The sequence below is a fragment of the Tupaia chinensis genome, unplaced genomic scaffold (genome assembly GCF_000334495.1).
Source record: "Tupaia chinensis unplaced genomic scaffold, TupChi_1.0 Scaffold000272_1, whole genome shotgun sequence".
NCBI classification, from domain to species: domain Eukaryota; kingdom Metazoa; phylum Chordata; class Mammalia; order Scandentia; family Tupaiidae; genus Tupaia; species Tupaia belangeri.
Genome location: NW_006159754.1, coordinates 7,967,128 through 7,994,138, shown reverse-complemented (window position 1 = coordinate 7,994,138; position 27,011 = coordinate 7,967,128). Strand labels below are relative to the sequence as shown.

General features: G+C 40.5%; 2 protein-coding genes and 1 non-coding gene across 6 annotated transcripts in view; 1 reads left to right on the top strand and 2 right to left on the bottom strand.

The window, feature by feature from the left end:
- VEPH1 (ventricular zone expressed PH domain containing 1) overlaps positions 1 to 27,011 on the top strand; it is a 213,475-nt gene that overhangs the window by 38,053 nt on the left and 148,411 nt on the right. For all 4 annotated transcript variants that reach the window (XM_027772379.1, XM_006149776.3, XM_006149777.3 and 1 more), the window contains exon 5: positions 24,765 to 24,931. In XM_027772379.1, the coding sequence (XP_027628180.1) occupies positions 24,765 to 24,931 (167 nt within the window). The remainder of the gene's footprint in view (positions 1 to 24,764; positions 24,932 to 27,011) is intronic.
- PTX3 (pentraxin 3) lies at positions 3,617 to 10,747 on the bottom strand. The gene is made up of 3 exons (XM_006149775.3): positions 10,284 to 10,747; positions 9,448 to 9,852; positions 3,617 to 4,364 (listed from the first exon to the last, which is right to left on the bottom strand). The coding sequence occupies exons 1-3, from the start codon at positions 10,411 to 10,413 to the stop codon at positions 3,751 to 3,753; spliced, it is 1,149 nt and encodes a 382-aa protein (XP_006149837.1). The 5' UTR covers positions 10,414 to 10,747; the 3' UTR covers positions 3,617 to 3,750.
- LOC114008007 (U6 spliceosomal RNA) lies at positions 6,689 to 6,795 on the bottom strand. The gene has a single exon (XR_003549578.1). It is a non-coding gene; the product is annotated as a U6 spliceosomal RNA (small nuclear RNA).

Here is a 27,011-nt window from a genome sequence, read left to right as displayed (position 1 = left end):
GTCTCTCTAACTCATGGAATAAGTAACTAAATAAACATATATATATATATATAATATATATAAATATATAAATTTATATATATTATATATAAAAATAAACCTATATATATGTATATATATGTACATATATATATATTTAATGGATTAAAGAAGAAAGAATTGACAAGATATATGTAAAGAACATTTTTAAATGTTCCTGAAAAATACAAAAGATGAATAAAGGAAAAAAATTACATTATTTCTTAGACAAGAAAACCCAGTGTTATAAAGATGTTTTTATTTTGGAATCAAATAAGCTGGTAATAAATTTAAATGAGAAAATAAAAACCAGAATAGTCAAGAAAAATGTGGAAAAAAATCATAAGGACTTATTCCCAAACTGCTGATTTTTCTTGTTAAGTTGTGAATGGAATTCTTCTTCTTATCAAATATATCTGTACCATATATATAGATTGCATATGTATAAACTTACTAAGTTCTCTTATTTTGGTTGATCCCTATCAATCTCTATTATTTGTATTTTTGTCTTGTCACAAATCTGACCTATATCTAGCATAAAATCTTAGTATTGATAGATTTAATGTGCCTTGAAATTCAGAGTTACAATAATTTATTGTATTTGATAAATGCTATTTGAACCCAGATCACATCTTATATAAACATATTATTTCATTTTAGTTTATGCACATGAATTTATGTTATGATGCTGTTGCTACGTTTGCTTTTCTTCAGTATTAAACACAATGTTCAGCTGTTAAAAATGAAAAGAGAGAATTGGGGCCAGCCCCATAGGGCAGTGATTAAGTGCTGCAGATTGGGAGCCAAATGCCACATGGCTGACTACAGTTCAAATCTTGGCCCCGGTGGCTTGAAAACCATGCCAGGTGCATGTGCACCTGTGCACCAAATCATGATGGGATGAAGATACAGAGGAAGAAGAATCAGTGTGGCCATCCTCCCTTAGAAGGTGCTTTCTATCTTCCTCTTTCTCTCTCTCTTCCTCTTTCTCTTTTTTTGTAATCATCCGAAACTCTCATGTGGTTGCACAGAATCTCATGGTCTAAGATGATTACTGAAATTCTAGCCATCATTGCCACATTTCAGATAGAAGGAGTTTCACACACAGTATTTCAACATTGGTCAAAACTTAGTCCCATGGTGGGAACCAGCAGTTAGCGTAATGGCTATGTCGCTGGACTCCCACGTAGTCGACCGCAGTTCACATCCCGGACCCGGTGGCTTGAAACACACCGGGCGCGTGTGCGTGCGTGCCCAAGATCCCGAGAGGAGAGTGGAGGAGAAGGGATTGTGGTATGACCATCCCCCCTGGGGGGTGATTTCTCACTTTCTGTCTCTATGTCTCTGTCTGTCTGGCTAGCACATGCACCCTATAGCGAAAACCTCTCCATGCAGACCTTCAAGTAGTACTAAAAGGTATAGACTGATTGGCCATATGGCCGCATTCTAGTGGCCACTCTAGTGCCACTAGAATAGAATTCTGTTATTTAAGAAAAGAGAAAAAAAAAAAGGACATCAGGGAACCACTAGAAGTCCCTGGAGTACCTATCTTTTTTAAACAAACTTTATTTTTTCTATATGTTTCTTCTTTGCCCTCAATATATAACAACTATAAAGCATTTAAAGTTCCCTTACATTTAATTGTCTGAGTATGTTTGCGTTTACTTTGGCCTGCATCGCCTGGTGTTTCTTGAGCAGATCTAACTCACGCTGAAATGTATAAAAGAAATGAAAGTATCCCTAACTTTCTTCTTCCAGCTGAGTTCAAGTCATACAGACAGGGCTAGACCTCACTAGACTCATAGAATTTGATTACTCAAGGTACTTAAGAGTCCAACCCCCTTCATCTACTGAGAAAATCCAGAGGACTTGTGTACTTGCCTAAGGACATCAAGCTCGTTACAAAATTACCCCAGCCCTCTTCTTCAGAACTCAGGAATAGAAAAATCCCCTGTGGCTGTACAGCCCTACCTTTAAGACACGTTATCACTGTGGCTCTGCCATATTTCAGGAGCAGCTTTGTCATAGTCTTCTCTCAGCCCTTGTTTTAGAATCTATAGGAGGGGGACACTAGTGAGGATGAGAGAGTTATTTCCCTATCTGCAGGGTTAAGGGGCTTGACTATCCTCTGCTTTCTAAGAGAATGGGGTATGCTATAAGGGCAGGAGTTACTGTTTTCTTTTCCAAACTCTGAGTGTTCCCCAATAACCGTCCTCAGCCATCCCTGGCAGACACCACTTGTACCTTGGAAACTCTGGTAATCCGTGTGTGGTTTTTTTTTTTTCATTTTAAACAGTATGAAAAATTACAGGGACCAGCAGTTAGCGTAATGGCCATGTTGCTGGATTCCCACATAGTTGACCGCGGTTCGAGTCCCAGACCCAGTGGCTTAAACTCACGCTGGGCGCGTGTGCGTGCGTGCGTGCCCAAGATCCCAAGAGGAAAATGGAGGAGAAGGGATTGTGGCGTGGCCATCCCCCCGGGGGATGATTTCTTGCTTTCTAACTCTCTGTCTCTCTCTGTCTGTCTGGCCAGTGCACGTGCCCTATAGCAAAAAGCTCTTCCAAAAAAAAAATTATATACGTTTATGGAACATCAAATTGGAAGAGACCTAAAGATCATTATTTCCTCAATGCCTTGATTTTTCAGTTAAGAAACCTAAAACTCAGAAAGATAAATTGACCATATTTCTTGGTTATGATTAACAGGAAACCAAAGCAACTCTAAAGTTTGTTTCTAACAATATTATTGCTATATACGGAGTAGATTAGTCTGAAAACTAATTGCTTACTTTAGATGAAAAAAGAAAAGTGTGTGGATTTGCTTCAAAATGTCTTAAATTTGTAAATAAATGACATGATCTAGTTTTATAAACCATTTTATTTACAGTAGAGCTTTACAAAAATAGTCTTAATAAAATTAATACAAACTCATTTTACAATATAACTTATACAGCTATCTTCTCAAAAAAGTGACATCCAATTATAACACATAAACTACATTTAATGTTAAGTCACCGTATAGTATAAATATGCTTTTTAATCATCATTTTTTGTAATAAGATACATAACAGTAACAAAGAAAAATAGACGACAAATCTTATTTTGTTATTTTTCCAATGTAGAATTAATCTCTGGCCAAAACAAAATTAACCAAAGAAAAGCAAAACAATTGTCCTTCTGTTCAACAATACAGTCCTTTTTAATTATTTGAAAGTTTATCTGACAGAGACATGGCATTAATCTGAGAGCACCATAGCATAAAGTCTAGTAACAATATCTCCCAAAGCCTTCTCCAATGTTTTTCCCTTCAAATGTTTATTCAGTATTTTGCCAAGAAAAATAAAGATTGATCTCAACTCTCTCCTTCATTAGTCTGAAATGTTCTTATTATGCACTGAGGTTTTTAGTCTTTCCCAACTGGCATATATTTAAATGTGAGTTTCTTTCTTTGGCTTCAAGTAGAGTTTCACAATTCTTGTTTTTTGAGAGATTTTTGCTGTAGGGCATGTGTGCTTACCGGAGGAACAGAGAGACAGAAAGTGAGACATCAACCCCCCAGGGGGATGATGTCTCTTCCCCTCTATTCTCTTCTCAGGATCTTGGACACGTACGCACACGAACCCAGTGTGTTTCAAGCCACCAGGTCTGGGACTTGAACCATAGTTGACCACATAGGAGTCCCAGCACCTTAACCACTACACTACCTGCTGGCCCCAGAGTTTCACAGTTCTTATGAGACATACTGAGCTCCTCCATGTGGCTGAATCTCTGTGACTCCCCACCCAACAACGTTTCCCCGGATGTGACAAGACTGCACGCTTCCTGTCTCTCTTATCTCTTCATTGCTGAGAACATGGTCCCAGATATTGAAGCCAGTGAGCCTTCCAGAAAAGGCTAGTGTTTCATCAAAGCCACCGCCCACACAGCAGCCATTCTTTTCTTGGCCAATCTGCAGGATTCCTCCCTCAGGGACAACATGACCTGTGGCCATCCTTTCAGTGGTAGCTACCAGTTCACCATCTACCCACAAAGACATGTGCCCTTTCTCTGAATTCCAGGTGCTACACAGGTGGGTCCACCTCCCCGGAGAAACCACAGTATCAGCAGTCAGTTTGTTCTCCTCTCCACCCACCACAAACACTATGGACTGAGAGCTGAGGTACAGCTGAATCTCATATGGATTCCTCTTTGTGCCATAGGAAAACAGGATGGTTTTGTTTAGTACTTCTGTGGCTTTGACCCAAATGCAGGCACTTAAAGACTCAAGCTTCATTGGCCTCACCAGATGCACGCTTCCAAAAATCTTCTTGGAACGCATTGGGAATAAAATTGCCATCTCACAACCTAGAATAATAAGAGAGTAAGAGAAATATGAGAAAAATAAATGTATTAATTTAGACTTATTTTGGCATTTAGTTATTTTAACATAGGCATTTTAATGAGCACAATTCAAAACTATATACAATATCATACACTGAATTAAGGGACCGCGTTGGAACTTTGTAGAGCAAAGAAAACAATAAGGAAAGGTGATTGGCTTATCCAATGAAGCCTGTAACAGAGAAAGAAAGCATAGAAATAGAAGAAAGAGCTGATTGGTCCAAACCCACTAAACAAAAACTATGCTGAAAAACTACCTTCCCTCCCAATTAGCTGATTTTCTTTGTTACCGTTTTTTTTAAATGCTGTTGCATCACTATGAGTTAATGTCAATGATTCTATAATTTTTGAGAATTTACAGTCTGACCTATTTCCTTCTTCCCTCCACCAAGCTCATAGAATAGTACACCTGTGAAAAATCAATGGCCCTGGGAACCAGCAGTTAGCATAATGGCTATGCCACAGGACTCCCACGTTGTCGACCACGGTTCACATCCTGGACCCAGTGACTTAAAACTCATGCCGGGCGCGTGTGTGTGCGTGCCCAAGATCCCGAGAAGAGAATGGAGGAGAAGGGATTGCGGCATGACCATCCCCCCTGGGGGGTGATTTCTCACTTTCTGTCTCTATATCTCTCTCTGTCTGTCTGGCAAGCACATGCACCCTATAGGGAAAACCTCTCAAAAAAAAAAAAAAATCAATGGTCCTATCTCACTTCACTACCAACATGCAAATTTAAAAAAAAAGAAAACTTAATAATAGTGATGTTATTGTAGAACACACTTTAATACACCAGGTGTTCTCATATAATTGTAAACTTAGCAGAGTTTTTGGAAAACTACCTTTGAAATGCAGTAACCATGACTAATGTTTATTGTGTATTCACTATGTGCTAGATTTCATTCTTTTTTAAAAAATCATTATTATTAATTTTATTTCTCATCATCATTATTATTATTATTATTATTTTAATTTGAACATAGAGAGAGAAAGTGAGAAATCAAGCCTCCAGGACTGGGACTTAAACCATGGTCAGCCATGTGGGAGTCCAGCACCTCAACCACCATGCCACCTGCTGGTCCCTAGAATTCTAAACGCTTTGTATACCATTTTAATCCTCATACTAACACTAAGAGATAGTCTATTGATTTGTACCTTACAGATGAGAAAATTAAAGCAAAAGTAACTTTTTTGTGTTGATAGAGCAGATAAGTAGTGAAACTGGGATTTAAACATGGCTAGTCTGGTAACAGAAGCCACACCCTTAATCAGCATACTTCATTACCTCTTTTTTGGGGGGAAATTTTTGCTATAGGTTGTGTACAATCTCTGGAGAGACAAAGAGACAGAAAGTGAGAAGTCACCCCCACCCCCATACAGGGAGGGTGGATGGTCATGCCATAATCTCTTCTCTTCCATTCTCCTCTCAGGACCTTGGGCATGCATACACATGCACCTGAAGTGACTTTTAAGCCACAGGATCCAGGACTCAAACTGCAGTTGACTATGTGGGAATCCAGCAACTTGATGATTACTCCACTTGCTGGTCTCACTACATCGCCTCTTAATAATAGAACCCCTGGATTTGGCTAGGTGGGCTAGAAGTCCATGTATTTTACTACTAATGAGCTGTTCATATTTTGATAAGCCCTACAATCTCTCTAGGCTTTAGCTCTAACTGCAAAAGAGTTGGACATTCTGCTTCTAATATTAAATGGTCAGGAAAGTCATGACATATTTTTCTGTTTCTCTATGCAGAAATGCATCATGACTTTCCTGCATCATGACTTTCCTGACAACCCAATATTTTGCAAGTCTGTAAGCAACATGTAGGACTCAGAAATAACTGGGGACATAAAGGGAATGTTTCAAAACTCTTTGTCCCTATGCTTGGAAATACTACTTAAACAGTAATAGAAAACCTTTAAGAGGAGTAACTTATTCCCACCCTGGTTAGAGAACATGTTTTTGCTACAGAGCACTTAAGAGTAGGGGACTTTCAAACCTGGGGTGAGTTCAGTAAACTCCTAAGTCTGTCCACCTCCAAGCCATATGGCTGGTTGGGGAGCTGGAGATGCTAAAATGAAGACCTTTTACTTGTCTGGGAAATGATGGTGAGAAAACCTTTAAAAGCTAAGTTCTGCATATATATAAATACACGCATACAAATATATAGAGAGAGTTTAAGAAAACTAAATTAGAGCTAGATATTCACTTTACAACAGCCCAAAGAGTTGTTATTAAATATTGAAAAGTAAGCTTTTAATGTCCCCCTCCCCCCCTTTTTTTTTAATATGGAACGCTTCACGAGTTTGCATGTCATCCTTGCACAGGGTCCATGCCAATCTTCTCTGCATCGTTCCAATTTTAGTATATGTGCTACTGAAGCGAGCACTCTCAAAGCCTTTAAAGGCTAGCTGGTGAAGACACAGAACTTACAGGAACCACATATACATGTAAAATGTGGTAAACTATGTTAAACTCCTGTAAATGTTTCCAAGTCAGTCTCTGTCCTGAAAACATTAAGCAGATGTGGACCTTATCTTTTAATAGTCAAAGAAAATAGTGAGGTTCAGAAAATCATATAAAAGTGGGCCTGCCCCATAGCCTAATGGTTACGAGAGCCAGGTCCCACATGGCTAATTGCGGCTCCAGTTCTGTCCCTGGTGGCCTGAAAACCATACCAGTACACATACGTGTGTGCCCAAAATTTGACAGGATAGAAAAATGGAGAAGGGACTGTGCGTGACCACAACTCCTCCTTCTCTGTCTCTCTCTGGAGTGCATGTGCCCTCTGTCATTAAAAAAATAAAGGAAGAAGGGTCCAGCAGGTGACATAGTGGCTAGGCTTGTGGGATGTCCAACCCACCCGAGGAGTGAGTTCTCACTCTCCCTATCTCTGTCTCTCTCCTGTAAGCAGTGCACAGGCCCTATGGCAAAAAAAAAAAAAAAAAAAAAAGGAAAACATCATACAAAAATAACAACTCTAAAGACAAAACTTGTCTTGTTACTCTTTGGTAGTAAATTTTTTTACTGTATAATTTGAATTTTATAAGGTTTTTTTTCAAATTAATTTTTAATGAGGAATTGATTCTCTTTTTCAGATGAAATTGCTAGATGCACTTTTTTCTAGCTGCATTAATTAAGTCAGATAAAGATCATGAATAAAAGGTTGCTACATCCATGGGCATTTGAAATATTCTCTGTTAAGTTTCAGTAAAGTAGTGTCCAAGAGGGCGCCTGCTGCAATCTAATTAACTGATTTCCTGTTTAAATAAACCCAGGCAGTCCGCACTGCATACCAAAGCCTTTCTTGATTGCTTCTCAGAGACCCAGTTTCCCTCTAGGCTGCACAAGCCATAGGAGTTCATGCAGTGGAACTGCGTCTTGGCAGGTTTTTCTGTAGGCTTCTTTTTGAGACCAGTGATTGAAGCTCTTGATAGCGTCTTTAAAATGTCAGAAACTCTCTCCTGATATGGCTTTTAACTAATAGGTTTTTCTGATTATATTATCAAAGACCAAACAAAATTCAAACCAGGTTCTCAGAAGGCAGACCACAGAATGATTAAGGCTTTCTTAGGAGCCAAGCTGGCAGGAGACCAAAAGAAGGAGGAATCAAAGCACGTGGGGGAGAGCATTATTGGCTGTAACAAGAATTAACATTTTAGAATTCAGAAATACGTCCCTCTTCTGCCCTAATATGCAGAGGTGAAGATGAAAACTAGGTTTTCAAGGGCATTCTATCTATGTACAATGCTTTTACACAATTTGCCAAACAAGAAATTGAAGTGGCCACATAATTATACATGTCCTCTTACTTACTGAGGCTCCACGGTGTATTTGATGTTATGGTTTTTCTCCTTCAAAGCCCTATTTAATATTTAAAGAAATATGCTCTGTGCTAATCAACAGTCTGCAAATATGTAGGAAAGACTACAATCTGGTATGAATTCTCTGCCTTTAAATGAAATATGCTATCATGCTGGATAGGAACCTTCTCCTCCCCACACACATACAATACCCTACTTAATAAGAGTTGTTTTATTGGATATTACAGGGAAGGATGGCATCGTTTGGAATCGTTTTCTGTGTCTAAGATTCTCAGAAAAAAAGTGTAACTTACATTTTCTTACCTAGGACACTGTTTTTCTTTTAGTAAAATTCAGCATGATTAAATGATTGTCACATCGTTTCTGAGAAATCTGAATTTACAAAGTGGTATTCCTCGGCTTCAGCATTTCTATTTCTTTCTTTTAACCGTCTTTAAAATATGTATTTGGGGAACCCAAATGTGTTTAGAAATTCTTGGAATGTCACGTGGGACTTTGACAAATTGCATCTGGTTTTGAACAATCTCTCCCTTGTTTGGCGCTGATTTCTCTAAATCAGTGGGGGTGCGGTAGGGGTCGCGACCATGGACAAGCTCCTACAGCGGCCTGTCCCACGTTGGACACCAAACCGCACACCCTCGGACCTGCACTCTGGCGCTAACAGCACAGACCCCTCAGGAATTCCGCTGACCCTTCGGGAGATCAGATTCAGCCTCAAGTCGCCTGCTAGAAAGGGCGGGGAGGAGGAGCTGGCTAGGAGTTGGAAACGTCCCTAAAAGTTAAGCTGGGCCCTGAAATAACGCGGGAAACCAGAGCTCCCCTAAACAGAGAGGCAGCATAAAATTAGAAGAAATGGAAATCCCTAACGGAGGGAAGCTGGGCAGCGAGAGGGGTCACAGTTTTAACTGGCCAATGGAACTCTTGCAACGCCTAGAGGAATCAGATGTCAGGGGCCCTGGAAGTCTATTGCAAGACTTGGATGATTACGTCCACATCTATCTTTTGGGGTTCTCCATGCAGAAGAATACGTTTCAAAGCTAGGATTCCCGCCTGGCATGGTGTATTTGAGCTCTGTGACCGTGCATGCAGAAATACAGGGCTCTCTGTGTCTCCCCACGGAGACTTCCTCTAGAAGATTGCCTAACTTGGCTTCCTGCAACGAGCACGCGCAGAACAAAGCCGCAGCGAGAGGTCCCGACTCTGCCCTGCGTCCTTACCTGCCGGCAGCCTCCGTTGGGCCACCCAGCCTTGCACAACGCGCAGATCGGCCCTCGTCTGCCGAAGCTCCTCCAGCACTGAGCCCAGGACGCGCCCCGCCTCCTCCTCCGGGCGCTGAGCCTCGGCGCTCTCCAGGCGGTCCAGCCTGCGCCCGACGTCCCGGCTCGCTTGCAGCAGCTCGTCCAGCGCCCGGGCCAGTCTGGCCTCTGCTGGGGCAGCCGGGGTGCATGGCCTCGCCAGGCTGCCCGCCAGCCGGCCCAGCTCCGCATGCAGCCGCTGCAGCTCACCCCGGAGGACGTCGTCCATGGCCTGCAGCAGCATGCTCCCCCTCATCTGCGAGTTCTCCAGCATGATGAAGAGCTTGTCCCACTCGGTGTGCTCCCGACGGCAGTCGCATGGCACGGCTAGAGCGCAGAACACACGCGTTACCAGCCCACCCAGGCCTTGCGATGGTGTGCTTTGTAAAAGCCGCCCTCCCTCGGGGTCCCAAGTCATAGCCCGTCTCCAGCATCCCCTTTCATTTTAAGAACGCCTCCCCAAAACGGAGTGCGAGTTTCTCAAAAATGACACAGAAACCATTCATTCATAAAGTTGATCTCTGGACACTGCCGTTGATGTAACTCAAAACGGTCAGATAGCGGCGATGCCCAACGGTTCACCCCATTAGGAATCTGTTACAGATAGTAACTTTTTGAAATCTCCCTTTTTCCTCCAGCGCGTCTCGCCTTTACAGAACTATCATTTTGTTGGCCACAAAGTATATGTATATTATTTAAACGAAAAAGAGAGAAATCTGTAGTTAGGATTAGCAGAGAAACAGTTCACATGAACTTACGGTCCTCGGTGGGATGGAGTCCATTGTCTATTTCGTTGTCCAAATTCACGTACATGAGATCGTAATCGTCCGAGTTCTCGGCCAACACAGCAGAGCAGAGAGCACAGAAGACAATCACAGGGAGACGCATTGCTGGAGGGACGAAGTTCTTTGCGCCGATGGCGGGAGGGGACGAGGCAGGAGGCTCTCTGGTGAACTGAGCCTGAGCAGAGCGTGAGAGTGAGAGTGAGAGGCAGAAGGCGAGAGCCCGTAATAAATGCTGGGGAAAGCCTGAATGGGGATGAATGAGTAATGCCGGTGGCACTGCGGTAACGGGAGTTCCCGTGAATTTGTGGGGAGGGGGCTGGGTGGGAGGGCGAGGGAGACGTGAAAATTGCACAATACTAAGCCGCCGAGGTTTACACGCGGTCAGATTAATTGGAGGAGGGTCAGAGGAGAAAGCAGAGAGAGACAGGGCTTCAGTGGTCCCGTGAGGATTAGCTGTTGTAACAACTCTGAGTTGCTAGCTCGGGGGGATGGAGTGAGTCCGGGCGGGGGAGGGGGAAGCGGGAGAAGTTGTTCCGCAAGCCTGGAGTTGTAAAAGCGAGTCATCATTTCAGCACTTGCGTGAGGTTTTATTACTTCACAACCCTTTATGCAGGACACGCTTTTTAAAGCACTTTCCCTTTGTACACTGTTATAGGTGTGAGCTATGAGAATGGCTCTAGGACTCCAAAGGAAACCAACATATTTAGGAATTTCTGACTCTAGAAGTCAAGTCATCCAGGGTTATCTTGTCTTTAATCCTGCTGGAGTTGCACCTATACTTTTGCGAACACGCTTCCTTAAGGACAGACAGCACATGCAACTGAGTAAACCTAAAATCCAAAAAGCTGGGCAAAATGAATGAATGAATGTCTTTTAGGGATGTACCTTTTCATAACCTGGTGTTATAACCTCATGTTGTTCCATGAGGCTTAGAGTCAAGGATCTTTTTTTTTTTCTTTAAGAGTTATGTTTTTTAACTTTATTTATTTAAATTTGACCAGAGGGAGACAGAGCAGAGGGAGGGGAAGTGAAAAAGCAAGCTGCCAGGTCAGGACTTGAACCACAGTCAGCCATGTGGGAGTCCAGCACCCCGCCTCAACCACCATGCCACCTGCCAGCCCCAAGGAGCTTTATTTCAAAATAAAGACTTCCTCATATTTCTGACACTATAAAGAAGTCTGTATCAGCTGAACACACTCCTGTGCAAAATACAGAAATGTGTTTACATAATAATAATAATAACAATAACTTTTAAAATATGACTGAATTCCCAATAAAGTAAGGTAGACAAAATAGGGAGGATATGTAAACCGGAAGTAAGCCCAGGAGCTGAAGTGAGGGCCTCACTGGAGTGGGAGTGAAGAGACAGGGGATTACCTGCTCTACAACCACTGTTGCCATGTTGTTATGACCACGTGGGAGCTAAGACTGAGGGTGGGGAGTGGGAACGGAGACACTCACACTCCCTAATGCCAGAACCTTGCAAAGAGTGCACACTATGGCCTAGCACAAGAAAATCTGTGTCTCCCTCCGACTGAACTCTACAAGATTCCTAAGAGTTTGTGACTTTTATCTTGCCTTTACACATGTATGGAATTCCAGTGTATGCTATCTGCCACAGTTAAAAGTTAATGCACTGGAGGGAATCAGCAGTTACCGTAATGGCTATGTCACTGGACTCCCACATAGTCGACCGCGGTTCGCATCCCGAACCCGGTGGCTTATAACTCACGCCGGGCACGTGTGCATGCGTGCCCAAGATCCCAAGAGGAGAATGGAGGAGAAGGGATTGCGGCGTGACCATCCCCCCTGGGGAGTGTGTCTCTCTCTCTACCCCTCTATCTCTCTCTATCTGTCTGGCGAGCGTACGCACCCTATAGCGAAAACCTCTCCAAAAAAAAAAAAAAGTTAATGCACTAGATCGACAGGTGACATGGTGGTTAAGGCACTGGATCCCACGTGGCCAACTTCACAATTTTAGTCCCCGCCCAGCAGCTTGAACAACATGCCCGTCATGTGTGCATGAGAGCCCAAAATCTGGAAGGGAGGATGGAGGAGTAGAGATTATGATGTAGGATGGGGCAATTTCTCACTTTCCCTCTCTCCAAGGAGAACATGTGCCCTATGGAAAAATCTAAAAAAAAAAAAAAAAAAAAAAAAGAATTCACAAACATAGTTAAATGTATGAAGAAACAATTCACCATAATTGAGAATTAGTATAAACCAAAAAAAGACTTGTTCTCCCCAATAACTTCATTTATTTAAAACATTAGCTAAGAACTAGAAAACAAGTAGGCGGATCATTAGAAAAAATATATACAATGGGGCTGGCAGGTGGCATGGTGATTAAAACACTGAACTCCCACATGACTGACCACAGTTTGAGTCTCGAATCTGGCAGCTTGCTTTCTCACTTTCTCTCTCTCTGTCTCTCTCTCTAGTCAAATTTACACAAACAATAATAATAGTAGTAAATAAAGTTAAATAAAATAATTCTTAAAAAATATATATATGTTACTTTTTTTTAGGCTTATGCCATAGACTGTGTGTGTTCGCCAGACTGAGACACAGAGAAAAGTGAGAAATCACCCCCTTCCCCAAGTGGGGTTGGCAACACCACAATCCCTTTCTCCTCTTGGGATTTTGGGCATGCACATACATGATAACTGAATGACTTTCAAGTCACCAGGTCTAGGACTTGAACCATGGAGTTGGTCATGTTGAAGTCTAGCACCTTAACCACCATACTACCTGCTGGACCCTCAAATATAACTTCTAATATTAAGAAAAAAAGTAACTGAAAAATTTTAAGAAGCTTAAAGAATGGATTAAATGCTAACAGACAAAGCTGAAGAGAATATTAATTAAGTGGAAGATAGACCTAAGAAAATAATACAAAAAGTATTCCTTTTATGTTCAGTAAAGTATTCTAAAATCCTTTCAATGTACTAGAAGATGATAGAGAGCTTAGTTACTCTTGCTTTGCTCAAAAATGCTTGTTATAATTTTAAGGATAACCACCAAAACTCAAGGAAGTAGACATTCAAATTGGAGGACTAGAAAAAACTTTAAAAACAACAGCAACAAAAAATCTGGTCTATGGGGACCAGCAGTTGGAGTAATGGCTATGTCGCTGAACTCCCATGTAGTCAACCACAGTTTGAGTACCAAACCCAGTGGCTTAAACTTACGCCGGGCATGTGTGCGTGCGTGCCCAAGATCCTGAGAGGAGAATGGACGAGAAGTGATTGTGGTGTGGCCATCCCCCCTGGGTGGGGAGTGATTTCTCACTTTCTGTCTCTCTGTCTCTCTCTGTCTTTCTGGTGAGCGCACGCACCCTATAGCAAAAATCTCTTTAAAAAAATTGGTCTACTCAATAGAAAGCAGTGAAGGAGGACAGAAAATCACAAAGCAACATAAATAAAAAATACAACATATTGTGGTAAATATAAGCTCAAATATATCAACAATCACCATAAATGTTAATGGAACACACTTTCTAGTTAAGAGATAAAGATTGTCAGACAGAAAGATGTTTAAAATTCAGCTATATGTCACTTACAAGAGCCATAGGTAAAACATAAGAAAGTAACAATGTTGAAATTTTAAAAATTAAATAGGAAGGGAATAAGGATAATACATTAAACAAGTCCTACACAATAATGTTAGCATAGCTATAACAATATTAGCCAATAGTAAACCTTTAGGTTAAAAATGATAAAGTTTAGAGGCCACCATGAGAGCTGAGATCTAGTGCTTTCAGGGATAAGAGCCATGAAGATGTTCTGCTAAAAAGGCACCCTGGAGAAGCAGAAAGGGCAAGCCAGAAGAAGACTGAGTCCGCCATGAGAGCTGAGATCTAGTGCTTTCAGGGATAAGAGCCATGAAGATGTGCTGCTGAAAAGGCACCCTGGGTCCTCAGATTCTTTAATTCCCACTGAATCTGCAACACAAAGGAAGAAACACAGAACACCAAACAGTTTGCAGATCTGCTCCTTCTGTACTTCTCTGATCACTCAGATTGAACCTCTAGAAATTAGGACGAAATAAACAACCCATCTGTTGACTAAAATCACCACCGAGGCACAAGAAATATGAGAAACCAAGGAAATACCTCTCCCTCAAGGGAAGAGAATAACTCCTCTTTATCCACAGACAGTACAATGGAACTCATGAAAATGACAAGGAATTTAGAACATTCATAGTGACAAAGCTAACAGAGATGGAAGAGAAGAGAGAGAATGAACAGCAGAAGAAAAAAACTGATGAGTTCCAGGAGATGAGGAAGTTTTTGTAAGAGCTAAAAGAGGAAATACACACCATAAAAAGAATCAAATGGAAATGTTGGAGATGAAGACTATTATACAGGAAATCAAAACCTCCTTTGAAAGTATTAAAAGCAGACTAGATCATACAGAAAATTGAATCTCAGATGTTGAAGACAGAATGACTGGAATAGTAAACTCCACCACAAAGACTGAGAAAATTGACAAAAAAAAAAAAAAAAGAATAGTAGATGAGAAATTCTAGGCACTATTAAATGTTCAAACATCCAGATAATTGGCATCCCAGAAGATGAAGAGACTCTTAAGGACATTGATAATCTATTCCATGAAATCCTGGAAGAAAACTTTCCAAACCTAGAGAGGCATTCAAAAATACAGACCCAAGAAATACAGAGGATCCCAAATAGGATCAATCCAAGAAGATCTTCTCCAAAATACATTATTAGCCAGAATAACCAAAACCACAGACAAAGACAAGATTCTAAGATTGGCAAGAGAGAAACGTCAAATTACAAAGAATATCCCATCAGGCTAACAGTGGACCTCCCATCAGAAACAATGCAAACGAGGAAAGAATGGGAAAATATACTCAAAGTGTTGAGTAAAAAACAATTTCAACAAAGAATACTATACTCAACAAGATTATCCTTCATATGGGAAAAGAAGACAAGAACATTCTCAGACAAACAAAAGCTGAAAGAAGCTTGGTTCTCTGAGAAGTTCTGAAGGGAGTGCTACCCCAGGAAAACTAAAGTCAAATGCACAGAAATAAGTGTTCTAAAGCACCTGTTAAAATGCCCAGCTTAATGGTAGAGACAAGTCCAGAGTTGAATGTTATCTTTCAAAATTTAAATGAAAAGATCAGACCACAACAGAAGATAAAGTAAAAGAGTTTGAACTGCTGAAATAGAATTTTATGACTTTTGACTGAAACATTATTGATCTTCTATGCTTTGTTTTCCAGAGTTAAGGAGTTTTGTCTTCTCTTGAGTTGTAGACAGATCCATGTACCTGCTATTTGAACAGAATCCTGACCTGTTCCTGGCTTTAAGTATTAAGCAAAGTTCTCTTAACATTTTTTTTTTTGCTTTGATTTATTAAACCTAAAACTGCCTTTCTTGAAGTTAAAACATATAATTAAAAATAAAATGTTAGAAAGTCAGGAAAGGTTTTTCAGAGCTATAAAGTAGAAGAATTAAAAGGTGATGGTACCTGAAGGATAGGTACGTGGAGTCCAGAGAGAAGGAATTGTTGGGTAAAGAACTCAGGACTGGTGACCAGCAGTTTATGTAATGGCTATGTCAATGGCTATGTTGCTAGAATCCCATGTAGTCCACTGCAGTTCGAGTCCCAGACCCGATGGCTTAAACTCACACCGGGTGTGTGTGCATACGTGCCCAAGATCCCAAGAGGAGAACGGAGGAGAAGGGATTGCGACGTAGTCATACCCCCTGAGGAGTGATTTCTTGCTTTCTGTTTCTTTCTGTCTCTCTCTGTCTTTCCAGTGAGTTCACGTGCCCTGTAGCAAAAATCTCTCTTAAAAAAAAGGAAATTGAGACTTTCGTGTAATTCTTTAATTCTTCTTTTCCTCCACTATGCTGCATTCTTTTTTTATATATCTTTATTCCCTAATAGATCACAAGCTTTTTGAAGACAGTGATCACGGCTTGCTCTTCATCCTCCACAGTACCTTGCACATGGCCACAGCAGATGTTCAATATCTGTTTAATTCAACTACATACATTGAATTGGATTAAATCTATAATAAATTGCCTTAAAATGATAAAGTTTGATTTTAAAAAAACCCACTTTACTAGAAAGATAGCTCAGAGTTATTCATTAACACAGTTTTGAAACATATATACTGATGATTGACAGACTTACAAGGAGAAGTTGAAAAATACAGAATCACAGCAGGAAATTTTAACATAACCAGTAAATACGTCTCTGTCATAACTGATCATTCAAATGACAAAAAAATGAAGCTGCCCATAGATACGGAATCTTAAACCACAATGTAAAGCTTAATATAATGAAATATGTGAAGCACTGCCCAAATGGTTTGATGTGCAAGTACTATCCAATTATGTGATTCAGAGATCATGTAATCTCCGTCTTACACAAACTGATTCTGAGACTACAGTGTGCAAGATCCTTCCTACATATCTATTAAGTACAGTATCAGAAAAAGATAAAAATAGTCTGAGAAAGAAAAATAGTGGCCAATCTAATTTAAGAACATAGATGAGGTCAGCCTGTGGCCTGGTGGTTAAGGTACCTAGATCCCACATGACCAACAGCACAGTTCAAATCCCAGCCACTGTGGCTTGAAAAGCACACCAGGCACATGCATATTCATGCCCAAAGTCCCCAGGAAGAAGACATGGAGAAGGGTTTATGGTGTGACCATGCCCCCGATGCTTTCCTTCTTTCTCCCTCTCTCTATTTCTCTCTGTCCCTGTCTGGTGAGCACATGTACCCTTTGGAAAAAAAAATGTTTTAATAAAAGAATGTAGATGCAAAAGGTGTAGATAAAATATTAGCCAAATAAACCCTGCAATACATGCATACAAATACATCATAACCACATTGAGTTTATTCTATGACTGCAAGATTAATTAAATGCTAGAATATCTATCAATGTATTATATTAACAGTCTGAGGAAGAATCATATGATCATGTCAACAGATGAGGAAAAGCATTTATAAAACTCAGCACTATTCACGATCAAACTAGAAAGCAGGCAAGCCAGGCTCAGCTTGGCAGTGCCCACTGGCCAATGCTGCTCCTCAGGCTGAGGCTCCCTAGGAGACCCAGCCCATTCCTGACCCACCCTACAACACACCAGATGTGGTGGCACATACTTGTCCCAGTTGCAAGTGTAGCCAAGGCAGTAGGATCCTGACACACCAAGACACTGACTAAAATACCACACACACACACACACACACACACACACACACACACACACACGAGAAAAGAAAGAACACAGGATAGAAATAGAAACATATATAATTATAAATCTTTGGAAATGTACTTTTACCCAAGGACACTGGTTCTTTTCATCGAAATATTGGAAGTCTCAGCCAGCAAAGTAAGACCTGGGAGATCAAACAGCAATAACCTAAAATAAAAAAAAAAAAAGAGGGAAAAAGAAGAAAAAAGAAATGTGGAATTGGTGGAGGGATAAACTCAGAAACAGATATGGAAAACCTAATATATAAAAGAGATGTTGCAAATCAGAAGTCATCATTAACTCCTCAATAAATGGTGCTGGAATAATTATTTATATACAAAAATAGATATAATTAGAATCCTTCCTCTTATGTACAGAACAAATACAGAGAACAAAACCATAATATTTTTAGAAGAAGGCGTAGGAGAATATATGTTTTAAAGAATTATTTTATTTCGAGACCAGCAGTTTGCATAATGACTATGTTGTTGGATTCCCATGTAGTCGACCACAGTTCGAGTCCCGGACCCGGTGGCTTAAACTCATGCCGGGCGCATGTACATGCATGCCCAAGATCCCAAGAGAAGAAGAGAGAAGGTACTGTGGTGTGGCCATCCCCCCGGGGGGTGAGTTCTTGCTTTCTGTCTCTCTTTCTGGCAAGTGAATGTGTCCTGTAGCAAAAAACTTTTCAGAAAAAGAAGAATTATTTTATTTAACTTTATTTATTTATTTTATTTTGAACAGAGAAGGAGAGAGAGAGAGAAAGAGAGAGAGGGAAAGTGAGAAAGCAAACTGCCGGGTCCAGAACTTGAACCGCGGTCAGCCATGCAGGAGTCCAGCGCCCTTAACCCCCTTGCCAATTGCTGGACCCAGGAGAATATTTTTATGAACCTGGGATAGAAAAAGATTTCACAATAGCATAAATAAATAAGTAAACTTTAAGGTAAAAATATTTTAAAAAGCAACTATATTAAGATACCAATTTTAAATAAATAAAAAATTAGCCTTCACAAATTAACTACAAATTAATAAGAAAAATGCAAACATCCCAATAGAAAATGGGCAAATCACAGGAGAGGAAATGATCTGCAAATACATATAAAAAGGGTGCTCTTCCTCGCAAGTAATTAACAAAATGAAAATTCAAACAAAAAAGATACCACCTTACAGCCCATAAGATTAGCAACGCTCATGTTTGTTGAGACCAAATGTTCGCAAGCATGTAGAGCCACAGAGAGACTCGTGCTGCCAGTGTAAGTGTGAACTACTATAACCTTGCTGGTGGAGTAGAAACGATGGTCCCCTAAAGGAGCCCATGTCCTAGTCCCCAGAACCTGTGGACATGTTTTATAATATTGCCTTTCAGACAGAATTAAGATTGCTATAGGCAATACACCCCGAGTTCTCACAAATCTGTTTCTTGCTTCAGCAGTGTTTGGACAGAACAAAACCGGGGACTCATTTTTAGCTTCCAACCACCCTTCAACCTCCTCTCTAGTCACACTCCCTGGAAGCACCTTGGCCATCTGCTTCAGGGACCAGCCAACACTGTTTTTGTGGTTGCTCCTCACTGAGAACAAACCATGTCTTGCCAGATTCTTCAGGATTATTCTGCTGAGGTGGAGGCAGCTGTGAACCTCATGGTCAGTCTGCATCTGCAGGCCTCCTACGCCTGTGAACCTCCTACATCCACGGACCTCCTACATCTAGCTCTCTCTGGGTTTATATTTGGACCGTGATGATATGGCTCTCTCTGGAGGCCTTGGGTCGCTACTTCTATGAGCTGGCAGAGGAGAGGCATGAGGGTTTGGAGCATCTCTTCTTTTTTGTTCCCCCAAGAGATTTTTGCTATAAGGCATGTGTGTTTGTCAGAGAGAGACAGAGACAGAAAGTGAGAAATTGCCCCCCAGGGGGAATGGCCATGTCACAGTCTGTTCTCCATTCTCCTCTCAGTATTTTGGGCACACACGTACAGGTGCCCAGTGTGAGTTTTAAGTCATCAGGTCTACAACTCAAACCTCAGTCAACTACGTGGGGGTTCAGCAATGTAACCACTACGCCATCTGCTGGTTCCTGGAGTCTCTCTTAAAGACCCAAAGCCAGCAATAACTGTGCCTTTTTCCAGGACCTGCAGAAGCAATCTGAGGATGAGTAGGGTAAAAGCCTGGACACCATGGAAGCCGACCTGGCCCTGGAGAAGAGTCTGAACCAGACCCTTTTAGATCTTAGTACCCTGAGTTCTGCCCACACAGACCCCCATCTCTGTGACTTCCTGGAGACTGTCTCCCTAGATTAGAAGGTGAAACTCAAGATGGGCAACCATCTGACCCATCCTTTAGCCTGGTGGGCCCCAGAGTAAGCTGAGTACAGATCCCTTGGAAAAGCTCACTCTGAAGCATGGCTAGGAGCTTCAAGCCCCTGCGTCTCTGGTCTTAGGCTTCCATCTGAGCCTCTCCTTCTAGTCATTTGGCAGCTTTCTTTCTTTCTTTTTTTTTTTTTTTCAGGTTTTTGCTGGGTATGGGGAGGGAGACAGAGACAGTGAAAGGGAAAGTGAAAATAATCATCCTCCAAAGGGGATGGCCACACCACAATCCCTTCTTTTCCATTTTCTTCTCGGGATCTTGGGTATGCATGCACATGTGGCCAGTGTAACTTTCAAGCCAACCACTAGGCAGCTTTTTAACCACCCTGAAGCCCTCTCCTAAGCCTTGGACCAAATTGAAATAAACCTTTTTACAGCATGAGAACAGAAGTCTGACTGCTCTTTTCTATTTTCCCAAATCCTTCCAGAGGGCCTAGGATGAGTCACACCCACAAACAGACCATTTTGCCCCAGTGGATAACAGGACCCTTCCTACATCCTGTCCCTGGCATAGTATCTTTGCATGGGTGAGTCATGCCCTCAAACAACTGAGGACAGAAGTCTGACTGCTTCTTCTTATTTTCCAAAATCCTTCCAGAGGGCCTAGGTGAGTCACACCCACAGACATTAACAGACCTTTTTGACTCATTGATAAGAGGACTCTTCCTATATCCTGACTTTGGGATTGTATCTTGTGATTTATACAAGCTCCCTTATCTCTGTTAAAGTACTTTCCTCTCCAATCACCAGCCTAAGAATTGTAAAACCCACCTATAGCCTGTAAGACTCATCCTCACTTTACCATCCCTACCTCCCCATCCTGGTTTCCAAATGTCCCACCTTTTTGTGCCAGACCAAAGAGCTCCTTTCACTAAATTCCAAACTTTGTCTTCACTCTCAAAATCAAATAAAAGGAACCCCTGTATCTTATCACCCCCAAAATTGCAGGGTTACCTTTCTCAAGGCTTGGTCACACATACTAATGTTTAGAAATAAACCACATTAATTATTATTTCTGTAGAGTTGGTTATTTCCATCAACAAAGGGAGAAAAAAGATTGTCATGTGGGATAGGGAGATAATTCTACATTATGCAGGTGGGCCTGAGGCAACCACAAGGGTCCTTAAACATGGGAGAGGAAGCAGAAAAGAGGATCAGAATAGATGATATGATATGATAGAAGGGAGAGTGGAGATGCCATGTTGCTGACGTTGAAGATGGAGAAAGTGGCCACAATCCAAGAAATGGGAATGGCCTCTAGAAGCAAGAAAAGCCAAGGAATCTCTAGGACGGAATTCAGCCCTGCTCACACTATGATTTTAACACAATGAGATGCATATCAAACTTATGAACTGCAGAAATATCATAAATTTATGTGTGTTGGGGGGGCAGCCATTAACTTTTTTTTAAAGTTCATTTACTTATTCCATGACTGAGAGAGACAGAGAGACAGTAACTCCAACAGGGTCTCAGTGTCTCAATCTGACCACAGCCTAAGCCAGCCCCAGATCCTAGACAGTTGAGTGCTTGGCATAGTCAGGCAAGTTTCTGGAAATGAATCCGGAATTTTCCCATGTGGATCAGTCTCCAAGAACATTGCATTTTACTGCCATACAGTATTAAAACCATCTAGCTCCAACTTTGTGATAAGTTCTTATGGCAGCCATAGTAACTAATACAACCACTTTAAAATGAAATTTTAGAACATCTAGAAAGAAAGTGGTAGGGACATACTTACCACTTTGCTACTTAGTTATGTGGTTCAAGCACCATCAGTAACATTTCAGAGCTTGTCAGAAGTTCAGATTTCCAAGCCCTGCACCCAACATCAAAATGCAATCAGTATTCAAGTTTTAGCAAGATGCTTGTGTGATTTCTAAGCACATTATACTTAGATATTTTCTGCCTGAGGGAATATCTCCCCTTATGCACAAAGCTATAGGTTTAAAAATTGCAGCATTAGTAAATGCAAACAATAATAATAATAATAATAATAATAATAATAAATCAATGCCTTTTAATCATATTCTTTATGGATAAATTCCTGTATATGTGTGCATGGCATCTTCAGAAAGTTCATGAAAAAATGCCTATTATGAAAAAACTGTAGTTGATTTTCTAAATTTTTTGTTCTAAAATAAACTCGTACTTTAGTTCCAGGTTTCCATTAACTTCGTGAGAGCCCCTTCTATGATGGAATACCATACAGCTGTGAGAATAAGTGAAGGAGGGCTTTAGGGAAAAAATTTAAAATAATGTTGAATAGCATGATATTTGTGCTGGAAAAAGCAATGTTGTACACTGTAAATATATATGTGATTAAATGCAAATTAAAATAAAAAATAAAATAATGTTGAATAGAAAAAAATGTTGCAAAGGGATATGTACAATACAATTCTACTTTTATAAAATTTTAATGCATATATGGGGCTAGCAGGTGGTGTGCTGGCTAAGGGTGCTGGACTCCCACATGGACAACTGTGGTTCAAGTCCTGGATCTGGTGACTTGCTTTCTCACTTTCCCTCTCTGATCAAAATGGAAAATAATAATAATGATAAATAAAGTTAGAGAAAATATTTTTTAAAATACTTCTATAAACATTTTAAGCATATAAAGTAGTACTATAAAGTGTTTACCGATACACACATATGTAACTAAAATATTAAAAAAATCATGAAGATGATCAATACCAACCTTAGGATAGCAGTTGCCTCTGGGGAAGAAAGGAAACTAGTGGAATGGGAAGTAATTTTGGCACAAGATTAAGTTATGACAAAGCTGATGGTAGGCACACCAGTGATTTTTTCATTATTGTGTTCATTTGCTTGATGACTTAAAATATTTCATAATAAAAAAGAATGTATTAATTTATTCATGGAATTTGTAGGATTTCTACACCCAGGAATTTACATCCATTTCTAACTTAAAAAAAAACAAAAGTACTTTTGCATCTATTTTTGTATTATTTGATTGAAATTCAAGTCAGCAGAAAATGACTAATCTGGCATTTTCCCTTTCAAGGCCCCCAGGGCCTTTAGTGGGTGTTGTACCAAAAGCCATACACTAACTTCCTGTCTTAGAGTCCAACTATAGTCTCACTTACTGTGACCTCTTTCTGCAATTGATCTCTGTGTCCACATAATGAAGTTATATGATCTAATGTGGTCTTTTCTTTGGGTATTACATTAAAAATTTCTGATCTTTTAATGAGGCTTTCTTCATAAAAATAAATGGCAAACAAAATTAATTTTTAAAAATTAAATTGCTAAAAATAAATACTAATTAACACCTTTTTAAAAAGAAAACCCTGGGGCCAGCAGGTGGCATAGCAGTTAAGGTGCTGGACTCCCATTGTGGTCAACCGGGGTTCAACTGCAGGTCCCAGACTCAGAGGCCTGAAACTCACACTGGACTTGTGTGTGTGTGTGTGTGTGCCCAAAATCCAAGAGGAGAATAGAGGAGAAGGGACTGTGGAATGGCCATCCCCTCCTGGAGGTGATTTCTCACTTTCTCTCTGTTTCTGTTTCTTTGGTGAGCTCATGCACCATATAACAAAAATCTCTCAAGCAATAGAAAAGAAAACCCTTGGTCCAGCAGATGGTGTGGTGGTTAAGGCACTGGATTCCCACATGGCCAAACCGTGGTTCAAATCCCAGACCAGGTGGCTTGAAAATCACAACCAACAAATACATAATTAAATAAGTGTTAAATAAAAAAAAAAAAAGAAGAAAATCTAAAATCCTGAATATTTCCAACATCTTGTACCCTATAGGCATACAACTTATACCTGTTAATTCCACATGTAGAAAAACAAATTCTCATTATTTACTATCACTTAAATATATTCAGTTCTATCCAGAATCACTTTTTTAAAATAAAATTTAGCTATTAATATGCTGAAAATGCTGGCATTATTTCCTTAATTTTCTTCTCTAAATCCATGCCATATAATGAAGGTTTACATGTGTGTAACTCCTGCTTTTTTTTTTCTGTGCGTGTCTTCAATATACAAAGCCAAATTTAAAGTAAAAATAGAGCCAAGAAAGTTTTTGTTCAACAAATTCCTAGAAACCAATTCCCCTGAGACATTTAAGTACTCAAGAGAATTTTTAGGAAAAAAAAAATAATCCATACCATAAAGTGATAAACAGATGTTTCCCATATGTTGTTTGCAGATAAGTCCCCATAGCTTATGTAATACTTTTTCTTGAAGTTTTGTCATGATAAATTCAGTTATCTATATACATCTTTGAGACAAATCACATGTGACAAACCAGCTGAATCTCAATTTCCATTGAAATAGTGCAGAAATTGGTGATTTAAATTTGCATTGCTACTTTTTAAACAATTCATAAAAAATAAAGCGTCATTTTCTCATGTCAGTTGTCTAAATCATGCTTCCATGTCTCTCAGGGATGTGAAAACCTTCCTCTCTGCACTTTTTAAAGTTCAGGTTAGCTTAGGTTCACCTTACGGCACCACTTAATTATCACTTAAGCATCATCCAAATGTTTTTTAACAGGAATTCTTAATCAGAACTCTTTCCTTCTCAAGGGTGTGATCTGGTTACTGTCCAATGTTCCTCTATCCCCATGGTGGGTTACTCAAGAAAATTTTTTGTTAGCTAATAATGATCATATCACAAAATATTCCCTTTTATGAAATCAGTTTGCATCATGCTTTTGTGATTTTAAAGAATGAAATGGCATTTATTTCCAGCAGAAGACTTGGCCATTAGTCTGTGCTGTTCAATGTGTTTAAGTGCAAAGTTTATTGCATTGGCAATAATGTAACTTCTTTTGTTCATAGGCTAATAAAGTCATCCTTTACTTCATTGTTCCCTCACAGGTAATGTCATGCTGTTGAGGGTATTACCTGCTGTGTATGAGAAACAACCTCATCTCATTAACAAACACCTGACAGAACTTCTGGCCTTGATGCCTCAGCTGCAGCAACCAGAACAGTACCATCTACTACGGCTTTTGCATGTAGCAGCGAGAAGGAAACAGATGGAGGTACAAAGCACATCAGATATGTGATGGTCAGCACTGTTTCTGGATATGTCACTACGATGTGTGCTTAGGTTTTCCTCTTGAGTTTTCTATAATGTCCATCTGTAAGTTAAAGTACTCATTCTACTTATTTTACACACACACACACACACACACATTACTTATTTTACACACACACACATACACACACACACACACACACAGATACACAAGAGATCTCCAACAAAAATTCATGGGAAACACATGTCATAAAAAACTACATATGGGTCAGTTGGTGGCATGGTGGCTAAGGTGGTTGGAACCCATATGGCCAACTGTGCGGTTCTAGTCCTGGATTCGGTGGTTTGAAAACATGCTGAGCACATGTGTATGCATGCCCCAAATCCCAAGACAAGAATGGAGAAGGGATTGTGGCATGGACATCTCCCCCCAAGGGGGTGCCTTCTTACTTTCCTTTCTGTCTTGTGCTCTATTTCTCTCTGAAAAGTGCTTATGCCCTCTAGCATAAGTTTAAAAAATCATAAAAAATAAGTATTAAAAGGTTATTTTAAGGACCAGCAGTTAGCGTAATGGCTATGTCGCTGGACTCCTATGTGGCCGTCCGCAGTTCAAGTCCCGGACCTAGTGGCTTAAACTCAAGCCGGGCGCATGTGGTGCGTGCCCAAGATCCCGAGAGGAGAATGGAGGAGAAGGGATTGCAGCGTGGCCAACCCCCCTGGGGGGTGATTTCTCGCTTTCTATCTCTCTGTCTCTCTGTCTTTCTGGCGAGCGCACGCATCCTATAGCAAAAACTTCTCCAAAAAAAAAAAAGGTTATTTTAAAAAACTGCACATGGATTTCAAGTTTTCTTTACAACAAAATAAACTCATACTCTAATTTTCATTTTTCCATAAAATTTTAGAAGTACGTGTGTGTGTGTGTGTGTGTGTGTACACTCACACAGTGAGCAACTGGCTCATGCAGTTATGGTGGCGAAGTCCCATAATCTGTCATCCATAACCTGGAGGCCAGTATATCTGATAGTGTAAACATACTTCCAGTCAGCACCAAAAGCCTGAGAACCGGAGGGCCAATCGTGTCCAGTCTGAGTGCAGGACACCTGTTGTGGCTCAAGCAGTCAGGCAGAGAGGAGTCTCTCTACCTTCACCTTTGTTCCATTCAGGCCCTCAGCCAATCGGATGATGCTTCCCCACATTGGAGGAACAATCTGCTTTATTCAGTCTACCCAATCAAGTGCTAATCTCATCCAGAAACACTCCCATAGACATGCTCAGAAATAATGTTTAACCAATTATACGGGCATTCTGTGACCTAGTCAAGTTGACATATAAAGTTAACCATCACAGGAACAGCAGTGAAAAGCAACACTGCAGGGTAGCTTTAGCAAAAATTGAATGTGGTCATACAGTTCTAGTAATCTGTCATTTCTTAGGTAGGGCCAAGGGAAAGACCTACACATGACCGGATTTCTGAGTAAATCAGTCAACAGTGAGAGCAAAGCCTCATTTTATATATAGCAAGTCGGCTGTTATTCTTTGGAGTGAAAAAAAGAGATTCAAGTAGGATGTTTGTGATTATCAGTAACAGAACATGGTTTCAACGATGAGAGAAATTTATAGCTAATGTGCCAGGAGATAAGAATCACATGAGGCTCGATCCAAGGGATCACCTTCTGTGAACAGAGCAGCTTCTCTATGTCCATTTCTCAGATTTGATTTCTAGGTTTTGGCTGCCATGTCTGCAAGAGTTCTCCCTGTCCTCCCAAGAGAAGTCCTAGGGCTCTCTATGCACTATGCCTCTCTTACATCCACCACCACCACCAACATCCTAGCAAATGTCTTGATGTTCTTTCTGTTTAGGACACATGATCTACTTCTAGAGCATCTCCTGAACCAGAGGATACTCAGACAAAAATTAGAGGCCCTCAGGGAGTGGGAAGTAGAAATAAATACTACAGGGACCAGCAGGTGGCGTGGTGGTTAAGGGTGCTGGACACTCCCACATGGCTGACCATGGTTCAAGTCCTGGACCTGGTGGCTTGCTTTCTCTCTGTCAAATTAAAAATAAATGAATGAATAAATTT